The 22,765-nt window shown below is 49.9% G+C and overlaps 1 protein-coding gene and 1 long non-coding RNA gene across 2 annotated transcripts in view; one reads left to right on the top strand and one right to left on the bottom strand.

Moving 5' to 3' along the window:
• LOC310747039 overlaps window positions 1–6,908 on the bottom strand; it is a 16,666-nt gene extending 9,758 nt beyond the window's left edge. The window contains exons 1-2 of the long non-coding RNA XR_014540863.1: window positions 6,166–6,908; window positions 5,520–5,628 (exon numbers count right to left, since the gene is read on the bottom strand). This is a non-coding gene — a long non-coding RNA (uncharacterized lncRNA). The remainder of the gene's footprint in view (window positions 1–5,519; window positions 5,629–6,165) is intronic.
• On the top strand, window positions 3,882–22,765 carry PCK2 (phosphoenolpyruvate carboxykinase 2, mitochondrial). Its single transcript, XM_083580940.1, has 10 exons — window positions 3,882–4,028; window positions 8,957–9,202; window positions 9,411–9,595; window positions 10,414–10,617; window positions 12,674–12,861; window positions 14,586–14,748; window positions 16,198–16,416; window positions 16,532–16,669; window positions 16,757–16,852; window positions 19,004–22,765. The coding sequence occupies exons 1-10, from the start codon at window positions 3,892–3,894 to the stop codon at window positions 19,456–19,458; spliced, it is 2,031 nt and encodes a 676-aa protein (XP_083437066.1). The 5' UTR covers window positions 3,882–3,891; the 3' UTR covers window positions 19,459–22,765.

Here is a 22,765-nt window from a genome sequence, read left to right as displayed (position 1 = left end):
AGACTCTTGAGAGTCCCATCGACTGCAAGAAGATCAAACCTCTCCATTCTGAAGGAAATCAGCCCTGAGTGCTCACTGGAAGGACAGATCCTGAAGCTGAGGCTCCAAGACTTTGGCCACCTCATGAGAAGAGAAGACTCCCTGGAAAAGACCCTGATGTTGGGAAAGATGGAGGGCCCAAGGAGAAGGGGATAACAGAGGGCGAGATGGCTGGACAGTGTTCTCGAAGCTATGAACATGAGTTTGACCAAACTGCGGGAGGCAGTGGAAGACAGGAGTGCCTGGCGTGCTCTGGTCCGTGGGGTCACGAAGAGTCATAGAATCATAGAATAGAATCATAGAATCATAGAGTTGGAAGAGACCACAAGGGCCATCGAGTCCAACCCCCTGCCAAGCAGGAAACACCATCAGAGCACTCCTGACATATGGTTGTCAAGCCTCTGCTTAAAGACCTCCAAAGAAGGAGACTCCACCACACTCCTTGGCAGCAAATTCCACTGTCGAACAGCTCTTACTGTCAGGAAGTTCTTCCTAATGTTTAGGTGGAATCTTCTTTCTTGTAGTTTGGATCCATTGCTCCGTGTCCGCTTCTCTGGAGCAGCAGAAAACAACCTTTCTCCCTCCTCTATGTGACATCCTTTTATATATTTGAACATGGCTATCATATCACCCCTTAACCTCCTCTTCTCCAGGCTAAACATGCCCAGCTCCCTTAGCCGTTCCTCATAAGGCATCGTTTCCAGGCCTTTGACCATTTTGGTTGCCCTCCTCTGGACACGTTCCAGTTTGTCAGTGTCCTTCTTGAACTGTGGTGCCCAGAACTGGACACAGTACTCCAGGTGAGGTCTGACCAGAGCAGAATACAGTGGCACTATTACTTCCCTTGATCTAGATGCTATACTCCTATTGATGCAGCCCAGAATTGCATTGGCTTTTTTAGCTGCCGCGTCACACTGTTGGCTCATGTCAAGTTTGTGGTCAACCAAGACTCCTAGATCCTTTTCACATGTACTGCTCTCAAGCCAGGTGTCACCCATCTTGTATTTGTGCCTCTCATTTTTTTTGCCCAAGTGCAATACTTTACATTTCTCCCTGTTAAAATTCATCTTGTTTGTTTTGGCCCAGTTCTCTAATCTGTCAAGGTCGTTTTGAAGTGTGATCCTGTCCTCTGGGGTGTTAGCCACCCCTCCCAGTTTGGTGTCATCTGCAAATTTGATCAGGATGCCCTTGAGTCCATCATCCAAGTCGTTGATAAAGATGTTGAATAAGACCGGGCCCAAGACAGAACCCTGTGGCACCCCACTAGTCACTCTTCTCCAGGATGAAGAGGAACCATTGATGAGCACCCTTTGGGTTCGGTCAGTCAGCCAGTTACAAATCCACTGAGTGGTAGCATAGTCAAGACCGCATTTTACCAGCTTCTTTACAAGAATATCATGGGGCACCTTGTCAAATGCCTTGCTGAAATCAAGGTAGGCTACATCCACTGCGTTCCCTTCATCTACCAGGCTTGTAATTCTGTCAAAAAACGAGATCAGGTTCGTCTGACATGACTTATTTTTCAGAAATCCATGCTGACTATTGGTGATCACAGCATTCCTTTCTAGGTGCTCACAGACTGTTTGCTTAATGATCTGCTCCAGAATCTTCCCTGGTATTGATGTCAGACTGACTGGGCGGTAATTATTTGGGTCCTCTCTTTTCCCCTTTTTGAAAATAGGGACAACATTTGCCCTCCTCCAGTCTGCCGGGACTTCGCCTGTTCTCCAGGAATTCTCAAAGATGACTGCCAGTGGTTCTGAAATCACATCTGCCAGTTCTTTTAATACTCTTGGATGCAGTTCATCTGGCCCTGGAGACTTGAATACATCTAGACTAGCCAAGTATTCTTGTACTATCTCCTTAGTTATTCTGGGCTGTGTTTCCTCTGCTGAATCATTTGCTCCAAATTCTTCAGGTCGGGCATTGTTTTCTTTATCGGAGAAGACTGGGGCAAAGAAGGCATTGAGGAGTTCAGCCCTTTCTGTGTCCCCTGTTTGCATTTCACCATCTTCTCCTCTGAGTGACCCCACTGTTTCTTTGTTCTTCCTTTTGCTACGAACATACCCATAAAAGCCTTTTTTGTTGCTTTTAACCTCTCTAGCAAGCCTGAGTTCATTCTGTGCTTTAGCTTTTCTGACTTTGTGTCTACACGTGCTGGCTATTTGTTTGAATTCCTCTTTGGTGGTTTCCCCCCTTTTCCATTTTTTGTACACATCCTTTTTTAATCTTAACTCAGTTAAAAGTTCTTTAGATAGCCACCCTGGCTTCTTTAGGCACCTTCCATGTTTCCGTCTCATTGGTATTGCCTGAAGTTGTGCTTTTACTATCTCCCTCTTAACAAACTCCCAGCCATCATGAACTCCCTTTCCTTTTAGTATTACTGTCCATGGGATCTCACCCAGCACTTCCCTAAGTTTTATGAAGTCGGCTTTCTTAAAGTCAAGAAATTGAGTCCTAGTATGCTTGGCTGCTCCTTTCCGCTGTATAGTAAACTTCAGAAGAGCATGATCACTCGCGCCTAATGATCCTTCCACTTCTACGCCACTAACCAGGTCATCAACATTGGTTAGGACCAGATCTAAAATGGCTGTTCCTCTTGTTGCTTCTCCCACTTTCTGGACAATGAAGTTGTCTGCAAGGCCAGTGAGGAATCTGTTTGACCTTATGCTCTTGGCTGAGTTTGACATCCAACAAATATCCGGGTAATTGAAGTCCCCCATTACTACTATCTCCCTTCCTTTTGCATGCTTGGCCATCTGTTCCAGGAAGGCATCATCTATGTCCTCCGTTTGGCTTGGGGATCTATAGTAAACTCCCACAATGAGGTCACTGTTATTCTTCTCTCCCTTAATTTTGACCCAAATGCTCTCACTTTGGCTTTGAGGTTCTAAATCTTGGATCTCTTCACAGGTATACACATCCCTGACATATAGCGCCACTCCTCCTCCTTTCTTGTCTGGTCTGTTTCTCTGAAATAGATTGTATCCCTCCATTATTACATTCCAATCGTGGGACTTATCCCACCAGGTTTCAGTGATTCCTATTATGTCATATTTAGTTTGCTGCACCAAGAGCTCAAGCTCATCTTGTTTATTTCCCATGCTTTGCGCATTAGTGTACAGACATTGAAGTCCATTAATCATTCCCCCGTGTCTCTTATTTAAGGATTTTTTCCTCCTCGGACACGACTAAACGACTAAACAACAACAACAAAGTCCAGACCAGGTTTCCCCAAGCTTGGGTCTCCAGCTGTTTTTGGACTACAACTCCCATCATCCCCAACTAGCAAGACTGGTGGTCAGGGTGATGGGAATTGCAGTCCAAAAACAGCCAGAGACCTGAATTCCGGAAACCCAGGTCTAGAGATACAAAATTGCCTTTTGAGCCCCATTCACGGTCTGATCCCGGAGCAAAGTTGACCATTCGGTCAGTGTGCCTGGCTGTCAACCAGAAGGCTGGTGGTTCGAGCCCAGGCAGGGACAGCTGTTGGGCAGAATTCCTGCATTGCACGGGGTTGGACTAGATGACCCTCGGCTCCCTTCGAAGTCGATGATGATCTCAGAGGGTAGACTGCAAAAATAAAACAGAAAGCCCTGATTTTCCTTTTTTTTGGAGGGGGCGTGACCTCGTCGCGCCTGGCCCAGCAGCTTCCTCTGCGCTCTTAACCCCTTCGTGCCTGACTCCCAGTGGCAGAGCCTGGAGTCAAGCGCTGTCTCTCCCTCCGCGGCCCTTCCTGGCAATTGCGGGCGGCTCTTACATCATGCCCGTTTGCAGGCGGCGGCAACGTGGAGAGGAGGACGGAGGAGGAGGAGGAGCGGGGCGGGCGGGGGGCCCGTCCCCCAGCAGCCTATGGGGCGGGCCAGGACGTGGGTCTCCTCCCCCTTCCTCTTTAAATCGGGCGCCCGGACGCCTGGGTCCATCCTGCGCTGCGAGGGGGCTGCGGGAAGGGGGGACGCGATGCCGGCGCCTTACACGCGGATCCTGGGGTGAGCACACGCCCGCCGTGGCCCCCTCGACTCCCTCTGTCTGCACCCCACTTCTGACTCTCCCTGACCCCCCACCCCCGTTTCAGTGCAACGCTGAACCCCCTTCCCCTTTCTTCCCCAGTCTCCAGCCTCCGCGATCTCGCCTCTCCAAGCCTCTGTCCCTCTCTCTCTTTCCACCCCCCCATCCCATCCTTGGCCCCCCAACTTCTGCTTCAATCCTTTCGGCAGATCTCATGGAGTTCAAGGGAATGAATGACCTTCGCTTCGAAGGGTGTTTGAGGTCTCAGCCTTCCGCCCACCCCATAGCGATTGCTTTGCACCCCACTCTTCTTTGGGGTGGTCCTGGAGGAGAGGGGTTCGCTTAAGTGGGGCGGGGCGGGCGGGAAGACAAATACCCATGCAAAAAGCAAACAAACATACCCCTCCGCCCTGGTGTGTTTTTATTCCATAATAATCTGCATGTGATTTTTAGAATAACGTGATGCCATTCAGAAAAAAAATACAACGCAAAGCTCCTCTTACTTCATGTGACTGGAGCAAGAACGGGACTGTCTCCCTGGGGGTGAAGAGAAGTCCAGCCTCAGTTTGCACAGTCTGTGAAATGGGTATAAGGCGTCTGGAGCCGTTTGCTTCCACCAAGCGAGGCCTCCTGTCCCTTCCCAACTGTGCTCATGTATCCCTTCCTAACACATAGTTGAATATTGCAAGGGGATTGGACTAGCTCACCCCCCCACCGTCCCTTCCAACTCTTGAGATTTGATGATCCTGCCTATATCTCCTTTAGAGATGCTCCCCCTCCCTCTATTCTGTCTATCTATCTCCCTTCCTTGTCTGTGCCCCTGTCTAAGATGCAAATGTGGACCCCCTTCTGAGGTTCAAACTCTAAAACCCACCCCAATTGTGCAAAGGAGCTTCTAAATTCTGGGTGACCTGCTTTCTTTGCAGGCAGAGTGCTTGCAGCCGGAGACACAGATGGGTCCTTGTGCTCTGGCAACGCCACCCTTGTTTGTTAGGCGGCCTCTGCCTCCTGCTTCTCGCTCTCCACGTCACCCACAAACACCCTCCCCCCCTTCCACTACAACCTTTTACCCATAAGAGGAAACAGCAACCCTCTAAGCCCAATCACCTCTGCTTTGTTTTAACAGCTCTTAATATTTCCTCTTCGATTGCCCTCCTCCAGATAAACCAAGGCTGGGACGCTAATCCGGGTCCTAAAGAGTTGCAGGAAGATCTCTCTCCCTGCAAACAAACACACACACACGCACGCTGCAATCTCCAGTTGCAGCACTGGGTCTCATCCTCTCCATTGCAAAGCCTCCCAGCCAGCTTGAACTCATCCCGTTTTATGGCTGTCAATCTCCTGGCTCCAGATTACCTCACCTTGGCTACCTTCTTTAGCCTTTGGACACACAAACAAAACACACACAGGGCGGCTCTGTAAAATGGGAGCAGCAGTGACAGCTAGGGGGTGACCGTAAAGCAAATACACACATTTTAAAACGTGGGTATGTTGCACAGCCCCATCTCTGCCACAGTCATTTTGTGGCCTTGGGTCAGTCACATTCTCTCTCTCTCTTGCTCCGTGCCTCAGTTCCTTCACCTGTAAAATGGGAGCGATATTCAGTCATGGTTGGTTTATTTAGAGCATCTGTGCCCCGCTCTTCAGGGTGGCTTACATACAATCAAAACAAAACAGTCGCTACCCACAGGCTTATAATTTAACCCCCTCCCCAAAGGGAAAAAAACCATGACACACAAGGAAAAAGGTACAGGAGGGAAGAGGAAACCGACACCACAGCATTCTTGTGGTGTGCGTCCACTTTTTTAAACGAAACAAAACAATGAATGGAGTGTTCTGCAAGAACGATCCATTGCGACGTCCTGTAGCCTGTCTGCAAGACAGTCCTTCTTCCCCTCCATACACATCAAGCGTTCCCATTTTACAGATGGAAAACTGAGGCCGGTGGTTTGTAGTTTTTTAAGTGTTCTGTTGGAGGCTGAGCAGTTAGGTAGGTGGAAAGGTGCAAAAGCTGAACCCTCTCCGAATGAATCGGAATGACTCTGTTGGTCCCCGCAGCGTCAGAGTCAAAGCGGCTGGGGAGGAAATCAGTGGGGGAGAGGAATTGCTGTAGCTCACAGGTAGCTCATGCACAAGGCCCCGGGTTCAAACCCCTGGTATGGGCCGGAGTTCTCCTCTGAGGTTGTTGGTTGATCAAAGCAGGATCCAGTCTCCTTAATTCCCCCCCCCCGCACCCCATGCAAAGTTGCAGACAAAGTGGCACACTTTTTGTGATCTGATCTAGGCTTGCCTCCCCCCCCCCCTTCTTTTTTAATTAAGACAACTCCGGCGGCAGTGGGGAGATGCTACATAGGAGCTGTGGGGCAAGGCGGGGAGGGCCTGCGCCTCTATCTGGGAACAACATGTTCCCGCACGCAGGCAGGCCTCCGACCCGGTGCCCTGGGGGCATGGCCGGGACCTCCCCCCCCTCCGCCGGGAGCCTTGGCTCGGGTGAAAGTCCACGCCACCGTGTGGCCTGGCCCTTTGCCCTTTGCCCTGCCGCCTGGAGCCGAGCCAAGACTCCTCAACTCCTCGCTGTGGGTCCTCTGCCAATCCCAGGGGGGGGGAGAAGCAAATCCTTTCCCCACATCTCCCGTGCAAGGGTCAGCGAGGTGCGTACATGCTCACAAACAGTCTAGGGTCCACAGATCCACAGCCGTCGATATTGTCCTGGGACAGGCGTCCTCAACCTCGGCCCTTCAGATGTTTTTTTTTGGACTACAACTCCCATGATCCCTAGCTAGCAGGACCAGTGGTCAGGGATGATGGGAATTGTAGTCTCCAAACATCTGGAGGGCCGAAGGTTGAGTAAGCCAGTCCTAGAATCTTAAGAGGCGGAAGCATAGCTGTCAACGTTTCCCTTTATTTAAAAGGGAAATTCCCTTTTTTTAAAAGGGAAATTCCCTTATTCCAAATAGGATTTCTTGCAAGAAAAGGGAAAAGTTGACAGCTATGGGTGGAAGGGACCCAGGGGTCATCTAGTCCAACCCGCCGCAATGCAGGAATCTCGACAAAAGCAGCCGTGACAAATGGCCGCCCAACCTCTGCTTAACAACCTCCAAGGATAGGAGAGTCACCCTGGTCGCACGCACACAAGTTCACGAGCGTGCACACAGAGTTTTGTGGCGCATGGTGCATGTGTGTTAGGCACGGAGCTGGGCTTTGCCAGTGGGATTTGCCTGCTTGCCTTGGCGACAAAGGGGTTAGGGCAGCTGCTTGTTATTTCACCCTTGAGCAAAGCTCCTGATAACTTGCAAACGCCATATTTTATTTTTAAAAAGAAAATACGCTTTGAGCGGGGAGCTTGCTAGCAAGGCGGCATGTGTGCCACCCTCTCCCGTCTGCAACCTGCTGCTTTGCGCATAGGGGACAGGCCGTATCTCATTGATAGAGCGTCCAGAAAACCCCAGGTTCTAGCTTTCCAGGTAAGACTCCCTGCCCAAAACCAGCGTTCAAAATTCGCCAGGGGCATTTTGCACCCAGCTATTGGCCACCTGTGGCCAAGTGAATATGCCCGGGCGCCAGGATGCTGCCTGACTTCTCCCCCCGTGCCTGGGGATCCTTGGATATGCCTTGTTTTCTCAGACCAGCAACACATCCCGCAAATTATAGCCGTGATGTTTTATCCGCACAGTCAGAATGAATTTCGGGAACCCAAAAGTCTCATGCTGGGAAATACGACTTCAGAGCTTTCCAGCCCCAAAATGGCAAATGGACTATCGGTTTTGGCAACTGTAACCCTTTTACAATGATCCATTCTCTGCCTAGCTCATGTATCTGAGTTTCTAGCCCTGCCTGGAATTCTGGAAAGCCACTTTTGTCTGGTGTAAACAATAAGGAGCAAGGTGGATCAATGGTCTCACTCAGGGAAAGGTACCTTCAGATGTTCACCCGTCACAAGTACAGTGGTACCTCGGGTTACATACACTTCAGGTTACAGACTCCGCTAACCCAGAAATAGTACCTCGGGTTAAGAACTTTGCTTCAGGATGAGAACAGAAATCGTGCGGTGGCAGCAGGAGGCCCCATTAGCTAAAGTGGTGCTTAAGGTTAAGAACAGTTTCAGGTTAAGTACGGACCTCCGGAACGAATTAAGTACTTAACCCGAGGTACCACTGTATTCATCTTAGTGTTTCTCACCTGCCCCAGGTACTGTTGTGCATTGTGGGGAAATCTGCCAGCGTTTATGCGATACCTCCTCTCCATTCCCAAAAAGGCAATTTAAGTTAGACTCCCATTATCACTCATTTTGGCAATGGAGCTGTTTCGTTCCACATCCTCATTTTTCTCGTGTGGTTCCAGCCTGTCTAACACACTTGGTTTCAACCTTGAGGCGGAGGTAGCTTTTTTTGGGGGGGACGCTGACTTTTGGGGGGATGTTGCATATAAACGTGAGCTGCGTAGAGATAAGCGCACCCCACCTGTGCATCCCCAATGTGTTGTTTATTGCATAGATTTGAAAACGATGAGGAAGGCGCCTGGGCCTCTTGTGCAGAAATGCGCCCGCGCTGTTGTGCAGCGGCATCTAAAGTTTCTGGGGAACGCAGGCGTCTGGCTTTGCGCATAAACTCCGGCACACATGCTCACGGGTCGCGCACGCACCGGTTTTTGCCTGCCCAAGCTTGCGTACAATTTGCACATTTTGGAAGGCTGTGGGTGCCCCTGGGGGAATCTCTCTGCCTATTTCTGCACGATTTAAATGCTCTGATAAGGACTCGGGAGAGGCCTGGGCAAACAAGAGGCCTGGGAAAATTGAGATGCCCATCTAGGTTTCCTCCAGCTCCACTCCTTTTTATTTTCTTCTGCTCATGTGGCTCCATGCTTGATCTCTCTCTCTCTCTCTCTCTCTCTCTCTCTGTGTCTCTTGCAGCCTTGGAGCCTCGTCTCTCAGATGTTGGTTTGTAGCCCCAGTGCGCTGGGCGCATGCCCCACGGGTGCTCCACGGGGACCTGGGCAAACTTTCAAGCCGGGTGAAGGAGTTTGTGGACCACGGGGTGCGACTCTGCCAGCCGGACAGCGTCCACATCTGCGACGGCACTGAGAAGGAGAACGTCAAAATCTTGAACTACCTGGAGTCCGAAGGTGTCATCAAGCCACTGGGGAAATATGAGAACTGGTGAGCGCATTGGAGGGTGGGAGGCGGCCGCCCCCGGAAGCGCATGGCCAGCGCATGTCCTGCAGAGCATCCTGGGAGGTGGCTCTGCGGAGCCACTGGCCGGGGGATGTGGGCACTGCTGCCACAATCCTGTCATTGGTTGGCTATGCCACGCAGGTTTTGGGGCGACAGAACGAACCTCGCTTCCCCCCTCTGTCTTCCCATGTAGCTGGCTAGCCAAGACGGACCCCAAGGATGTCGCACGAGTGGAGAGCCGTACGGTCATTGTGACGGAAAACCAGAGGGACACAGTACCCATTCCTGCGCCGGGGGTCAAAGGGCAGCTGGGCAACTGGATGAACCCCCAAACATTCAAGGGAGCAGTGGATGAGCGTTTTCCTGGCTGCATGAAAGGTAAAGAGAGAATAGACAGTGGATAGGACAGGGAGGCTTTCTGAGGAGGGTTGGGCAAAATTAGCAGAATAATAATAATAATAATAATAATAATAATAATAATAATAATAATAATAATTCCCGTCTGACAGGGTTGCCCCAGCCACTCTGGGAGGCTCTCAACAGATATAAAAACACAACAAAACATCAAACATTAAAAACTGCCTTCAGATGTCTTCTAAAAGTTGTGTCATTCTTTAACTCCTTGACATCTGCTGGGAGGGCGGGCGCCACCACCGAGAAGGCCCTGTGCCTGGTTCCCTGTAACCTCGCTTCTCGCAATGAGGGAACTGCCAGAAGGCCCTTGGAGCTGGACCTCAGTGTCTGGGCGGAGCAATGGGGCTAAATTCCTCCTGGACCTAGTTTTATTTTTTCTCTAGCCGTCCATAGGCCTGTCCTTCTGCTCCTTTGCACCCTTCTAGCCGTTCTAGTTCCGCTACTTTATTTTTCCAACTAGCTTAAATGCATTTCATTATTTCTTTAATCTCTTCTCTTATCTTAACTCTCCTTTCACTCTAATCATTTTCTGGATCCACTCCGTATCTGTCAGAAATTCTACTTTTTCCACCTAAATTTTGATGTGTTCCTTAAAGATAGCCCACTCCTTATTCGCTTTTTGTACCATGTCTCCTCTTATCCTCCCTGTCAGCTCGGCAATATGGAAGTACTCCATCATTTTAGGAAACCAGTCTGTTTTAGTTGGGACGCTGCTGCTTTCCCAATTTTTGGCAATCGATAACCTTGCCGCCTGTGACTCCTTTGTGCCTCCTCTCCCGCAGGCCGCACCATGTACGTCATCCCCTACAGCATGGGGCCCATCGGCTCGCCCCTCTCCAAGATCGGCATCCAGCTCACGGACTCGGCCTACGTGGTCGCCAGCATGCGGATCATGACCCGGATGGGCACGGCCGCTCTCCGCACGCTCGGCGACGGGGAGTTTGTCAAGTGCTTGCATTCGGTGGGGCGACCTTTACCCCTGGAAGGTGAGAGGGTCCTCTTTGGGGTTTCAGAAGTGGGGGGGCACCCCTCTCGGGACTCCCCGATGGTTAGGGACGAGGCTGGGGTTTCGAAGCAGTTTCTTGCTTTCCCCCACTGAGCCTTGGTCAGTTTTGCAATGGCTGCTAGCGGAATGAAAATCAAGGGATTGTAGAGTTGGGAGGGACCAGGTCATGTGGTCTAACCCCCTGCCAGGGGGGAATTAGGGGCAGGGTTCCTTGGCTGACAGCCCTGCAGAATACCGTATTTTTTGCTCTATAAGGCTCACTTTTTCACTCCTAAAAAGTAAGGGGAAATGTGTGTGCGTCTTATGGAGCGAATGCAGGCTGCGCAGCTATCCCAGAAGCCAGAACAGCAAGAGGGATCGCTGCTTTCACTGTGCAGCGATCCCTCTTGTTGTTCTGGCTTCTGAGATTCAGAATATTTTTTTTCTTGTTTTCCTCCTCCAAAAACTAGGTGCGTCTTATGGTCTGGTGCGTCTTATAGAACGAAAAATACAGTAGATCCTCTGGAAGTGTAAAAACTCTGCCAAAGACTGACTTCTGCTTAAATTATTAGTAGCAGAGAGAGATTGTGTGGGGAAAGGCCAGTTTGGATACACATTTTCTTTTTAATTTAAATATTTTTTATTATTAAAATAATTCAACATTAATACATACATGTTACGAATATACAAACATACATTTCATACAATCTTTAAAAATAATCATACATACCCTCACTCAATCCCACAGATACTTCCTTTTCCCACCACCCGTCACCCCACCCTTGTGTTAGACTTCCAATCTACTCAATTGCAATTTCTTTCCACTTCTATTACTTTCTCTCACACACTTTTAAACCCATTTTCTACTTCTTTTTCTGTTACACATTTTTATCCGTCTTATTTAGTATTTCAGTATTTATAACAGAACTTGTTTATTGTAATAGGAGTTCTGATTTTTCAATATAATTTTGCAAGTATCCTTTAAACACCTTCCAGTCCTTGTCTATCTTCTCTTTTGAGATCCTTGTTTAGCTCTAACAAAGATCCTTAAAGAGTCAGAGCTTTAGCGTGGTCACATTCGCACCAGACATTTTAAAGCTCTGTGATACCGCTTTGAACTGTCATGGCTCCCCCCCAAGGAATTCTGGGAGATGTCGTTTGTTAAGAGTCTTTCGGAGACACACATTCCCCTCTCATGGCTACAGTTCCCAGAGTGGTTTAACAATCAAATCCTCTTGACAGGGAGCTCTGGGAATTGTAGCTCTGTGAGCGGGTCTCCCAAGACCGTGTTCTTCAAACCTTGCGTCCCCAGGTGTTGTCAGACTACAACTCCCACTGCCCTCAGTCAATGGTCAGGGATGATGGGAGTTGTGATCCAGAACTATCTGAAGAAGACTGATCTGAGAGCACCCATAACAAACTACAGCTCCCAGGATTCTCCGGGCGAAGCCATGACTGTTTAAAGGGATATGTTGTTGTTGTTTAGTCGTTTAGTCGTGTCCGACTCTTCGTGACCCCCTGGACCAGAGCACGCCAGGCACTCCTGTCTTCCACTGCCTCCTGCAGTTTGGTCAAACTCATGTTCGTAGCTTTGAGAACACTGTCCCACCATCTCGTCCTCTGTCGTCCCCTTCTCCTTGTGCCCTCCATCTTTCCCAACATCAGGGTCTTTTCCAGGGAGTCTTCTCTTCTCGTGAGGTGGCCAAAGTATTGGAGCCTCAGCTTCAGGATCTGTCCTTCCAGTGAGCACTCAGGGCTGATTTCATTAAGAATTAAAGGGATATAGTAATGCTTTAAATGTAGGGTGTGAATGCGGCCTTAGTTTCCTACAGTATTATTATTATTATTAAATTTGTATAGCGTCCTTTATCCATAGATTTTAGGGCAGTTCACGCGTAAAACTGCAAGATAAAACCACAAAATGCATAATGAAAACTGGAACAAAACCAAACCTCCCCAGTACAGCTGCTGGGAACCCTCCAAGTCCTGTTGTTCAGAGGCAGGTGTGGAATTCTTCCATAAGATTGCCAACCTCTGTTTATCTCCTCCAAATGCAGATGAATTGGTGAACAACTGGCCGTGCAACCCCGAGAAGACCCTCATAGCGCATGTCCCAGAACGCCGAGAAATCGTCTCCTTCGGCAGCGGCTACGGGGGCAACTCCCTCCTGGGCAAGAAATGTTTCGCCTTGCGCATCGCCTCTTGCATTGCCAAAGACGAGGGCTGGCTGGCAGAGCATATGCTGGTGAGAGGAATGGTTTGTGAAGATATTTTGTGAAGAGGCAGCTCCGGCAGGGCAGGATGAGGGGAACTGGGAGTCAGTGGCTAAATTCCCTCCACAGTTTCATAGTCTGTACATGCTCAGAGGCACTCTTGGCTCCTCTTTACGGAGCCCCGGGGCCGTATCCTGACTTTGCGGGTTCAGTCTCGCATGCCGGGTGGCTGCGGCGCAATGGATTTCCTGCAAAGGGTTCTGGGAACCTGGGATATTATTCAGTTTGGGTTCGGCCGGGGCTTGATAGCCAGGACTGGGGAAGGGATGTGGGGCTTGGGAGAAAGGCCAAAGGACAACGGGGTGTTTACATTGCCTCAGGGGGATATTTAACGAGCAAATATTAATTGGTTAATGAGTGGCAGAGGACTGCTGAAATCCCAAACGTGCGAGGATGGGTCTGACGCATGGAAGGGAAGGGTGGAGGTGAATTTTTAAGGTCTTTCGTCAGGACCCAGAGGGCATTGGCCCAGGTGGAAGGGCAGTCTAGGGGACCCACGACGGCGGGTGTGTAAGAGCAAAGCCTTGTGGGAAAACTTGTGAGGATTTTCGCTGCAAAATAAGTGTTCATGGCTGAAACAGCCTCCAAAGCATCGTGGGTAATTTGGGGAATGCCATTAACTCTCCAGAAGAGCAGTTTACCTCTGTGCATTGAGTGAAGGTTTCATTATTTAAAAAATGGCCCTAACAATCCATTGCTTCTGGTCGAGCCATTTTAAAGAGTTGCTTCGGATAACCCTCTGATCCAAGACTCGGCAGGTGTTTAGACAAACAGCTTCCCCCAACCTGGTGCTCTCCAGATCCTTTGGACTACAGTTTTAAAAAGCTCCAACCAGGATGGGGGAAGGCTAGTCTAAAATAATGGCTTTGGGTTGGCATTTATTACAATGCATTCTGGTACTTTTATGTTTCATTGCGAAACCAAAGTTCCTTCCTTTAAAAAAAAAGGGGGGGGAGGAAAGCTTCTCTGTGTTTAGAAATTGTGTGACAGGCAGAAATTCAACAGATGACGATCTACCCCCTGCTGCCTCTCTGTGCTATAAAAGCATCATCTGTTGAATTTCCTGACCTGCTGCGCCAGAAAATTAGGAAAGAGCACATGGAAATGTCTCATTAAAGTTTAAACCACACTAGGCTTTATGATGCAAACAGCCTTCACTGCAAATATCTGATTACATGTATCCTAAAGTTGGCTTAGATTTCTTAAAACAAGAAACTCATCTAAAATTTGGGTGCCGTTGCCAGTGCGCGGGTCTCTGGTCTTTGGGCGCCTGCGCATCACCTTCCTCTCCCTGCGCGTCTCCTGAGACATTTAGGTAAAGGGACCCCTGACCATTAGGTCCAGTCGTGACCGACTCTGGGGTTGTGTCGCTCATCTCGCTTTATTGGCTGAGGGAGCCGGCGTACAGCTTCCGGGTCATGTGGCCAGCATGACTAAGCCGCTTCTGGCGAACCAGAGCAGCGCACGGAAACGCCGTTTACCTTCCCTCCAGAGCGGTACCTATCTATCTACTTGCACTTTGACGTGCTTTCGAACTGCTAGGTTGGCAGGAGCAGGGACCGAGCAACGGGAGCTCACCCCGTCAAGGGGATTCGAACCGCCGACCTTCTGATTGGCAAGTCCTAGGCTCTGTGGTTTAACCCACAGCGCCACCCGCGTCCCTAACATTTATATGTTGCTAATTTCCCCCTTCCAGATCCTGGGACTCACAAACCCAGAGGGGAAGAAGAAGTATGTGGCTGCAGCCTTCCCCAGCGCCTGCGGAAAGACCAACTTGGCCATGATGAACCCCACGCTTCCCGGCTGGAGGGTGGAGTGTGTGGGGGACGACATTGCGTGGATGAAGTTCGACAGTGACGGTGAGTTTGGATCCGGATGAGAGGAGCAGGGCGCAGCATGCTTGCTGTGTCACGAGAGGCAGTACGGTGCAGTGGTTAGCGTGCCGGAATTAGGGGACTCGCATTCAAATCTCTGCTCGCCCGCAAAGATCACTGAATGACCTTTGTCCAGTTTCACTCTCTCCCCCTCTCTCTGTGACTAACCCTACCACACAGGGTTGTTGTATGGATAAAAGTTAGGGGACTGGGAGCTGATATACCCTCTCCCGAGCTCCTTGAAGAGCGGGATAAAAATGGGGGAAAATAAATACGCTTCATAAGGGTGAGAATGTGGCCCTTCAGGCATTGCTGTGTGGCCCGTGGAACACTATCCCCAGGGCATCTCCTCAGGCCGACTGACAACACCTCTGGCTTCCAAGGTGATATGTACACCTGGTGCTCCGCCTACTTTTGCCCCTGGCCCCGCCCACCACGGGCAGGTGGCCCTTGGGCAGTTGCTCAGAGGAGAATGTGGCCCCTCAGGTTGGAAAAGTACACAGAAAAGGTACTCCAGGTTGTGGGCCTTGGCCACCTTCACACCTATTTAAAGTAGTTCAAGCCATCATGGCTTCTCCCCAAAGAATTATGGGAACTGTCATTTTGCTAAGGGTGCTGAGAGGTGTTAGGAGGCCAATATCACAAAGCTCCAATGCCTAGAGTTCCCTGTCAGGACAGTTAAACCGCTCTGAGGGCAGAGCAAGCTGGTAAGAGGTGTGGCCTACTAAGAGAGGGTGTGGCCTAAAGAGAAATCTTGAGGGCCAGGCAGATAGCCTAGTGGGTCCACATTTGGCCCCTGGGACTGAGGTACCGCCACCCCTAATTTCCCAGGTAGTCTGTTGCTCATCCTGTCTGTTGATCACCTGACCTCCCCAGTCTTAAGATGGCTCAAAGGGGAATAATAATAACAACAATAATAATAATTTATTTATTATTTATACCCCACCCATCTGGCTGGGTTTCCCCAGCCTCTCTAGGCGGCTTCCAACAGAATATTAAAATACAATAGTCTCTTAAACATTAAAAGCTTCCCTAAACAGGGCTGCCTTCAGATGTCTTCTAAAAGTCTGATAGTTGTTTTTCTCTTTGACATCTGGTGGGAGGGCATTCCACAGGGTGGGCGCCACCACCGAGAAGGCCCTCTGCCTGGTTCCCTATAACTTGGCTTCTCGCAGCGAGGGAACCGCCAGAAGGCCTTCGGCACTGGACCTCAGTGTCCAGGCAGAACGATGGGGGTGGAGACGCTCCTTCAGGAATGGCGGATTTGGTGGGTGGAAAGAGAGAAGCTTGTGCAGAGACAGCGGCTCCTCGTGTGAAGGAGAGAAGGAAGCCTGGGGAAATAGAGGCTCACGTGGGAAAGGCTGGCGGGAAGAGGCCCTGGGATCCGGAGCAGAATTTTCTGCGGCTCATTATTTTCTCCCCTCTCACGCGTAGGCCGTTTGCGGGCCATCAACCCCGAGAACGGCTTTTTTGGGGTGGCGCCTGGCACGTCCACCAGAACCAACCCCAACGCCATGCACACCATCCAGCGGAACACCATTTTCACCAACGTGGCCGAGACCAGCGAAGGGGGAGTCTACTGGGAGGGCATCGACCAGATGATCCCCGCGGGAGTGACCATCAGCACCTGGCAGGGCAAGCCTTGGAAACCAGGCAAGGATGGGCGGCTTGTTTGCAAAGCATTCTGGGTAGTCGCACAGAACAAAGCGGGGAGTGAGGCGCGCATAGGCCCCGGTAACCTGAACTTTTCCCTTCTCTTCCTGCCAAGGTGACGCGGGGCCGGCTGCCCACCCCAACTCACGCTTCTGTGCGCCAGCCCGCCAGTGCCCTATCATGGACCCGGACTGGGAGTCCCCCAAGGGGGTCCCTATCGATGCCATCATCTTTGGGGGCAGGAGACCTGCAGGTAAGCTCCCTGGCCTCCCGTTCCTCCTCCTAGACTCTGTGGGCACCCACTGAGGGACCCCACCCGCTAAACTGATTTCCCCCACAGGCGTGCCCCTGGTGTACGAAGCCTTCAACTGGCGCCACGGCGTCTTCGTGGGCAGCGCAATGAGATCAGAATCCACCGCAGCCGCTGAACACAAAGGTGAGGAATCTCTGGGGCTTGGTGGATCTGTTTTCTATGTAGATCTGGTTGCATCTCAAGGGCTAAAGTCCAGGGAAGACCTGCCCGTCCACCTTGGGTAATGGAACCAAGGCCATGGAGAGTACAGTGGTACCTCGGGTTACATACGCTTCAGGTTACAGACTCCGCTAACCCAGAAATAGTACCTCGGGTTAAGAACTTTGCTTCAGGATGAGAACAGAAATCGTGTGGCGGCAGCGGGAGGCCCCATTAGCTAAAGTGGTGCTTCAGGTTAAGAACAGTTTCAGGTTAGGAACAGACCTCTGGAACGAATTAAGTACTTAACCCGAGGTACCACTGTACGTTTAAATGAAGGGTGGGGAGAATTTTTCAGCAAAAGGGAGACATTCCCACCCAGGCAGGATTCTGGGGCCTGCACACCAGTAGTTGGCAAGGCCAGAGGAGCAACAACTGAGAAGTGTATCTTTATAGTGGCGCCCTCCCTGTGATACTGCCCTCCCGTCAGCTGTCAGTGTAATTTTCGATGGACATCTGAAGGCAGCCCTGTTTCAGGAAGATTTTAATGTGTGGCTTTTTCTGCATTTTGGCTGGAAGCCGCTCAGAGTGGCTGGGGCAACCCATTCCAGGCGGGCAGGGTGTAAGAAACAAATTATTAGGATTATTTTGGGGAGAGTCTGAGGGCCAGATAGAGAGGCCTGAATATTCCCAATTCCTCCTTTAAACCTTTGTAATTGGTGGAGCCAGAGACAGGCAGACTGGCAGCAGTGGGGCAATGATAAGCGCATGGTCCGAGTCTAAACCGAAAGGTGAGGTATCAGAGCACAGGCTGAGCTCCAGGTACAAGGCAAAGACAGCAAGCAGGTAGCCTAAAACAGGTGTAGCCAATCTGCCAGATGTTCCTGCATCACAGCTCCCATCACCCCTGACCATTGGCCATGCAGATGGGAGTTGTAGTCCACAACATCAGCAGGGCACGTGGATGACCCCTATGCTTGAGCATTGCTCTGGAGCTGAAAGATACCTATTCTTTTTTTATTCATATACAGTGGTACCTTGGGTTACATATGCCTCAGGTTACATACGCTTCAGGTTACAGACTCTGCTAACCCAGAAATAGTGCTTCAGGTTAAGGACTTTGCTTCAGGATGAGAACAGAAATCGTGCTCCAGTGGCACGGTGGCAGCGGGAGGCCCCATTAGCTAAAGTGGTGCTTCAGGTTAAGAACAGTTTCAGGTTAAGTACAGACCTCCGGAACGAATTAAGTACTTAACCCGAGGTACCACTGTATTCAACTTGTATACCGCTTTTTTGTAGAAATATACCCTGGGGCGGTTCACAACACAACAAAAACGTAGCAACATTCGAGCACCAGATGGTTTCAGTATGACAAACCAAATAATTCATTGAGTTCAATTCATATCAAATATAACAAGCATTTTCAGTGCCATCAATTACAGTGGTATATCGGTTTTCGAACGTAATCCGTTCTGGAAGACCGTTTGACTTCCGAAACATTCAAGGTGCAAAGTGCCGCCTGCAAATTCAGTGGAGAAAATTGAAAGAAAGCTCAGCGGAAGCCGTTCGACTTCCGAGGCACGTTCGAAAATGGAAGCATTTACTTCTGGGTTTTTGGCGTTCGGGTTCCAAATCATTCGTCAATGGAGATGTTCGAAAACTGAGGTACCACTGTATTATTAAGAAATAATAAAACCAGCAGCCTTTCTATTGTGAAGGAGCAGCGAGATATGTACCCTGAGGAGTAAAATACCTGTATTTTTCGCTCTATAAGATGCACCAGACCACAAGACGCACCTAGTTTTTGGAGGAGGAAAACAAGAAAAAAAATATTCTGAATATCAGAAGCCAGAACAGCAAGAGGGATCACTGTGCAGTGAAAGCAGCAATCCCTCTTGCTGGTTCTGGCTTCTGTGATAGCTGCACAGCCTGCATTCGCTCCATAAGACGCACACACATTTCCCCTTACTTTTTAGGAGGGAAAAAGTGAGTCTTATAGAGCGAAAAATACGGTATATGGAAAGAGGGAAGTTTTACTTCAGAGACAGCTTTACGAAGCTTAGTTTAACCTGAGGCGTACGCACACTTGTTTAAGGTATCCTATCCCCGCTCCCCTCCCTCCCCAAATCGTTCCAGGCAAGGTCATCATGCACGACCCCTTCGCCATGCGCCCGTTCTTCGGCTACAACTTTGGCCGCTATCTGGAGCACTGGCTGAGCATGGAGGGCCGTAAGGGAGTCCGCCTTCCCAAGATCTTCCATGTCAACTGGTTCCGGAAGGATGCGGCCGGGAACTTCTTGTGGCCGGGCTTCGGGGAGAACTCCCGGGTCCTCGACTGGATCTTCCGCCGCGTCGACGGAGAGGAGAGCGCCAAGGAGACGCCCATTGGCTACATCCCCAAAGATGGCGCCTTAGACCTGACAGGCCTCAGCAAGGTGAACTACCAGGAGCTTTTCTCACTGCCCAAGGAATTCTGGGAACAAGAAGTGAGGGAAGTGAGGCAGTACCTGACGGAACAAGTGAACGAGGACCTGCCCAAGGAAGTGATGAAGGAACTGGAAGCCTTGGAAGCTCGGGTGAAGAAGATGTGAGGCACCTGGAAAGGGAACACACCTGCTCTCCGGAAAAAAAGAGACCAAAGACACACACCCTGCACCTCCTGTGGGAGATGGAGGAGATGACAGGGAGCTTGTTTACAAAATGTCCCTTCCCCACTTCTTTCCAGCTACACCTCTCTGGCCATTCAGGAGCCGGCCATCTTGTTTCCTTGGCCATGAGGCGGCCATCTTGCCTCCTGGGCAACATGAGCCGCGCATACTGCTTTCTTTATTTTCTTGGTAGATCTGCTTTGCTTCCCCTTTCCTGTGCTGCTATCCTCCTCTGGTTGTTGGGTGGAAGTGACCCGCCGTCTTGTTCCAGCAGCTGCCCGTTGGTTCTCGTTTGGGTCTAAGTTCCGTGTCTGTGTGCCATCTTTGTTCCTGAGCGGCTTTTGACCTTTCGTAGAATGCCTTTCCCTCCTTCTAAAGAACACTTTTACATTGCAAAAAAAGATGATGGAAAGCCTTGTGGGGAAAGGGACACCCCGGGCTAGCTTGCGGCATGTCCTCAAACCTTAACTTGCTGCCTCTGACGCAGCTTTGGGTTACGGATGTGGAACCAGTTGTTCGCCAGCCAGGATGCAGTGGAAGCTGTACTGCCAATAGGTCTTCAAAGGAGAAGTCATTTCTTTAACGCCGAGAAGCTCTTGCCCCTTCAAATTTTGCTGGACTACATCTCCCATCATCCCTGGCCATTGGCCACGCCGGCTGCGGCTTATGGGGGTTGGGGACCTGCAATGTCTGAAGTGGCTCCCCTCTCGCCGCCCCTGCCTTAGTAGAACCTCAGGACCAGCCTTCCTATTTGGTAGCTCTAACTGAATCATAGAACTGTAGGGACCCCAAGGGTCATCTAGTCCAACCCCCCGCAGGAGTCACAGCTCAAAATCCCTGATAGATAGCCATCCAAACTACTTAGAAGCCTCCAGTGAGAGACCTGAACAAGTAAGTGCTAATCCTTCGCTTCTAGGCCATTGCTGACACCATCTGGAACACGACGGAGGCCACATTCATGAATTTGCCTAGCCTCTCCTCCTATTTCTTTCGGTTGATAAACAAACTTACGATGCTGCCTTAGTCTGACCCATTAGCCTTATCTTATCCACCGACAGTTAGTTGCTCTCAAGAGCCCTTGCAGAGAAGCCTTTGCTGATCAGCGAGGGATGCCAGGATTCCTCCCGGGACCTCTTAGCACACATGCCACCGAGCTTACATGGCTCCTATGAATGTACTACGCTCCCTCGGGAATCTGTTCCGCGATCTTTTTAGCAGGCGTGAGGTTTCATGCCAACGCCTGCCCTTCCTTCCAAAAACCCCTTGGCTGTTTAAACCCACATTTCCCCTTATTCCAGACCTCCTTTACATTGGCTTACTTGAACATCACACATAAGGGACCAATCTCACGAGGCCCGTAAGAAATTGTAGGGCGTTTGGCAACGTCATACTTTCTCCTTCGTGCCCACCCAATACGCAGTGCTTCCCGCTGGATTTATGGTTTGTAAATCGGGGAATGGGGAAGAAGGTTTCGACGGTTCTTCCGCGCCGGAGAGCAAAATATTGCACTTCAAATGTCCACAAGAATGTAAGGAGAGCCTGCTGGATCACGCCAGTGGCTGATCTCCTCCAGCATCCTGTTCTCACAGCAGCCAATCAGATGGCCTGTGGTGAGCGGGATCCACAAGCAGGAGTACCCTCCCCTCCTCTGGTTTTTTTGTTTTGTTTTGTTTTGTTTTTGAGCCCAAGACGCCAATTGCTGTTTCGGTTCCAAGTTTACCAGAGTTGTACTTTGTACAATCAGCCTCTGATCCCCACACTTATCTAGCTTCAAACCTGCGAATGGGGTGTGTGAGGCGGAATGCGACTAAACCATCAAGCTCATTGCCAAAACCATAATTTCGTTGCCTGCCTTTGAAATCTTGTAACTGAAGCGGGCAACACCCATTTGGAGCTTGAATCCTCTTTCTGTGTGTGTTCTGGGGGCTGCGAAGTCAGAACGTTTCATGGCATGATGGCAACTCGGCCCAGTCCGTTTTCTGAAAGCCCAACAAGCCTTATTACTCAATCTCCACCATCATCTCCAGCACAGCAACTGTTCCATGCAAAAAAATGGTTCTACCCAACTTCAGATTTGCTCGTTCCCCAGAAAGTAGTTGTCTGCCAAGTAGGTGTGGGACAATTAAATTCCCAAGCAAACAAGTCAGCCTTCTCCAGAAGACTTATACTGTACGCCCATGTTGGCTTTTGGGTAAATTAACAACTCAGAGTCAAACTGTATAGTTCACCCACCCATCAGACACCAGCCAGAGAGAGTTCTGGTCCTGGATTGGGGAGACACTGAATCGAATCTTTCCTCCATTATGATGCTCATGGCAGAGCCTCGGATAAAACTACTCTCAGCCTCACCTACCCCACAGGGTCGTTGTTGGGACACATGAGATAAGAACAGCATCCTTTGTGGGCTAAAATATGCTACTCAAGTTAAACTTGTTGCTCGCCTTTGGTTTTATATTTGGTCAAGGTTTTGGTTCCCCGTGGCCATAACTCCACCATCGACCTTCTTCAGAATTCAGCTAGGACACTGTTTACCTAACTTGCTCTGTCTTGTCTCAACATTCGATTGCTAACATTCCCCACCGGAGCATTTAGAATTTCCGTGAACATTGAGTGACATCACAGCAGTGCAGCCAATAGCTAGAGGAGGTTTTGCACGCAACAAGGCAGCTTTTCGCCTATTACACATACTGGGATGTCTGATGAGAGAAGTGAGTTACATGACGTGAGTCCTCGCTCACCAAACAGCCATGTGAGTCTGTTACAGCAAATAATTTCGCCTGCTGGTTATCAGATACGGTGGGTTGTTGTTGTTGTTTTAACTGGTGCTCAGTGTTATGATTTTAATTTCCCCCCTCTTCTTTACATTCTTGTATGTGGGTTACAGTTGGTAGAATCGCCCCCTCTGTTGTTCTGAATACAGTTTGCCTACATTTCAGGGAATTAACATATGCAAGTGATTAATGGGGTTTTATATTTCTTCCCCTCCATCCCTGGTAGAAGTGACAGTCTTTCAGGGGGGTGTTGGGGAAAGTGAGCAAGGAGGGCAGAAAAGAAGGAAAGTTAGGTATGGCTACACTTTTACTGGTGGAATTTGAACCAGAAGTGAGGCAGTAACTGGAAAGAAACTTGGAGTGTGAGCTCGCTATTTGACTGCAGCTTAATTTTTTATTTTTTAACACACATCAAATCAAATGCACATTATTATGTTAATAACAAACATGAATGAGAATAAAAAATATCAACAAATAAA

This window comes from Podarcis filfolensis, assembly GCF_964270895.1.
Source record: "Podarcis filfolensis genome assembly, chromosome: 13".
Lineage (NCBI taxonomy): Eukaryota > Metazoa > Chordata > Lepidosauria > Squamata > Lacertidae > Podarcis > Podarcis filfolensis.
The sequence above is the reverse complement of the archived record's forward strand: the minus strand, read 5'-3'. Positions and strand labels throughout refer to the sequence as shown.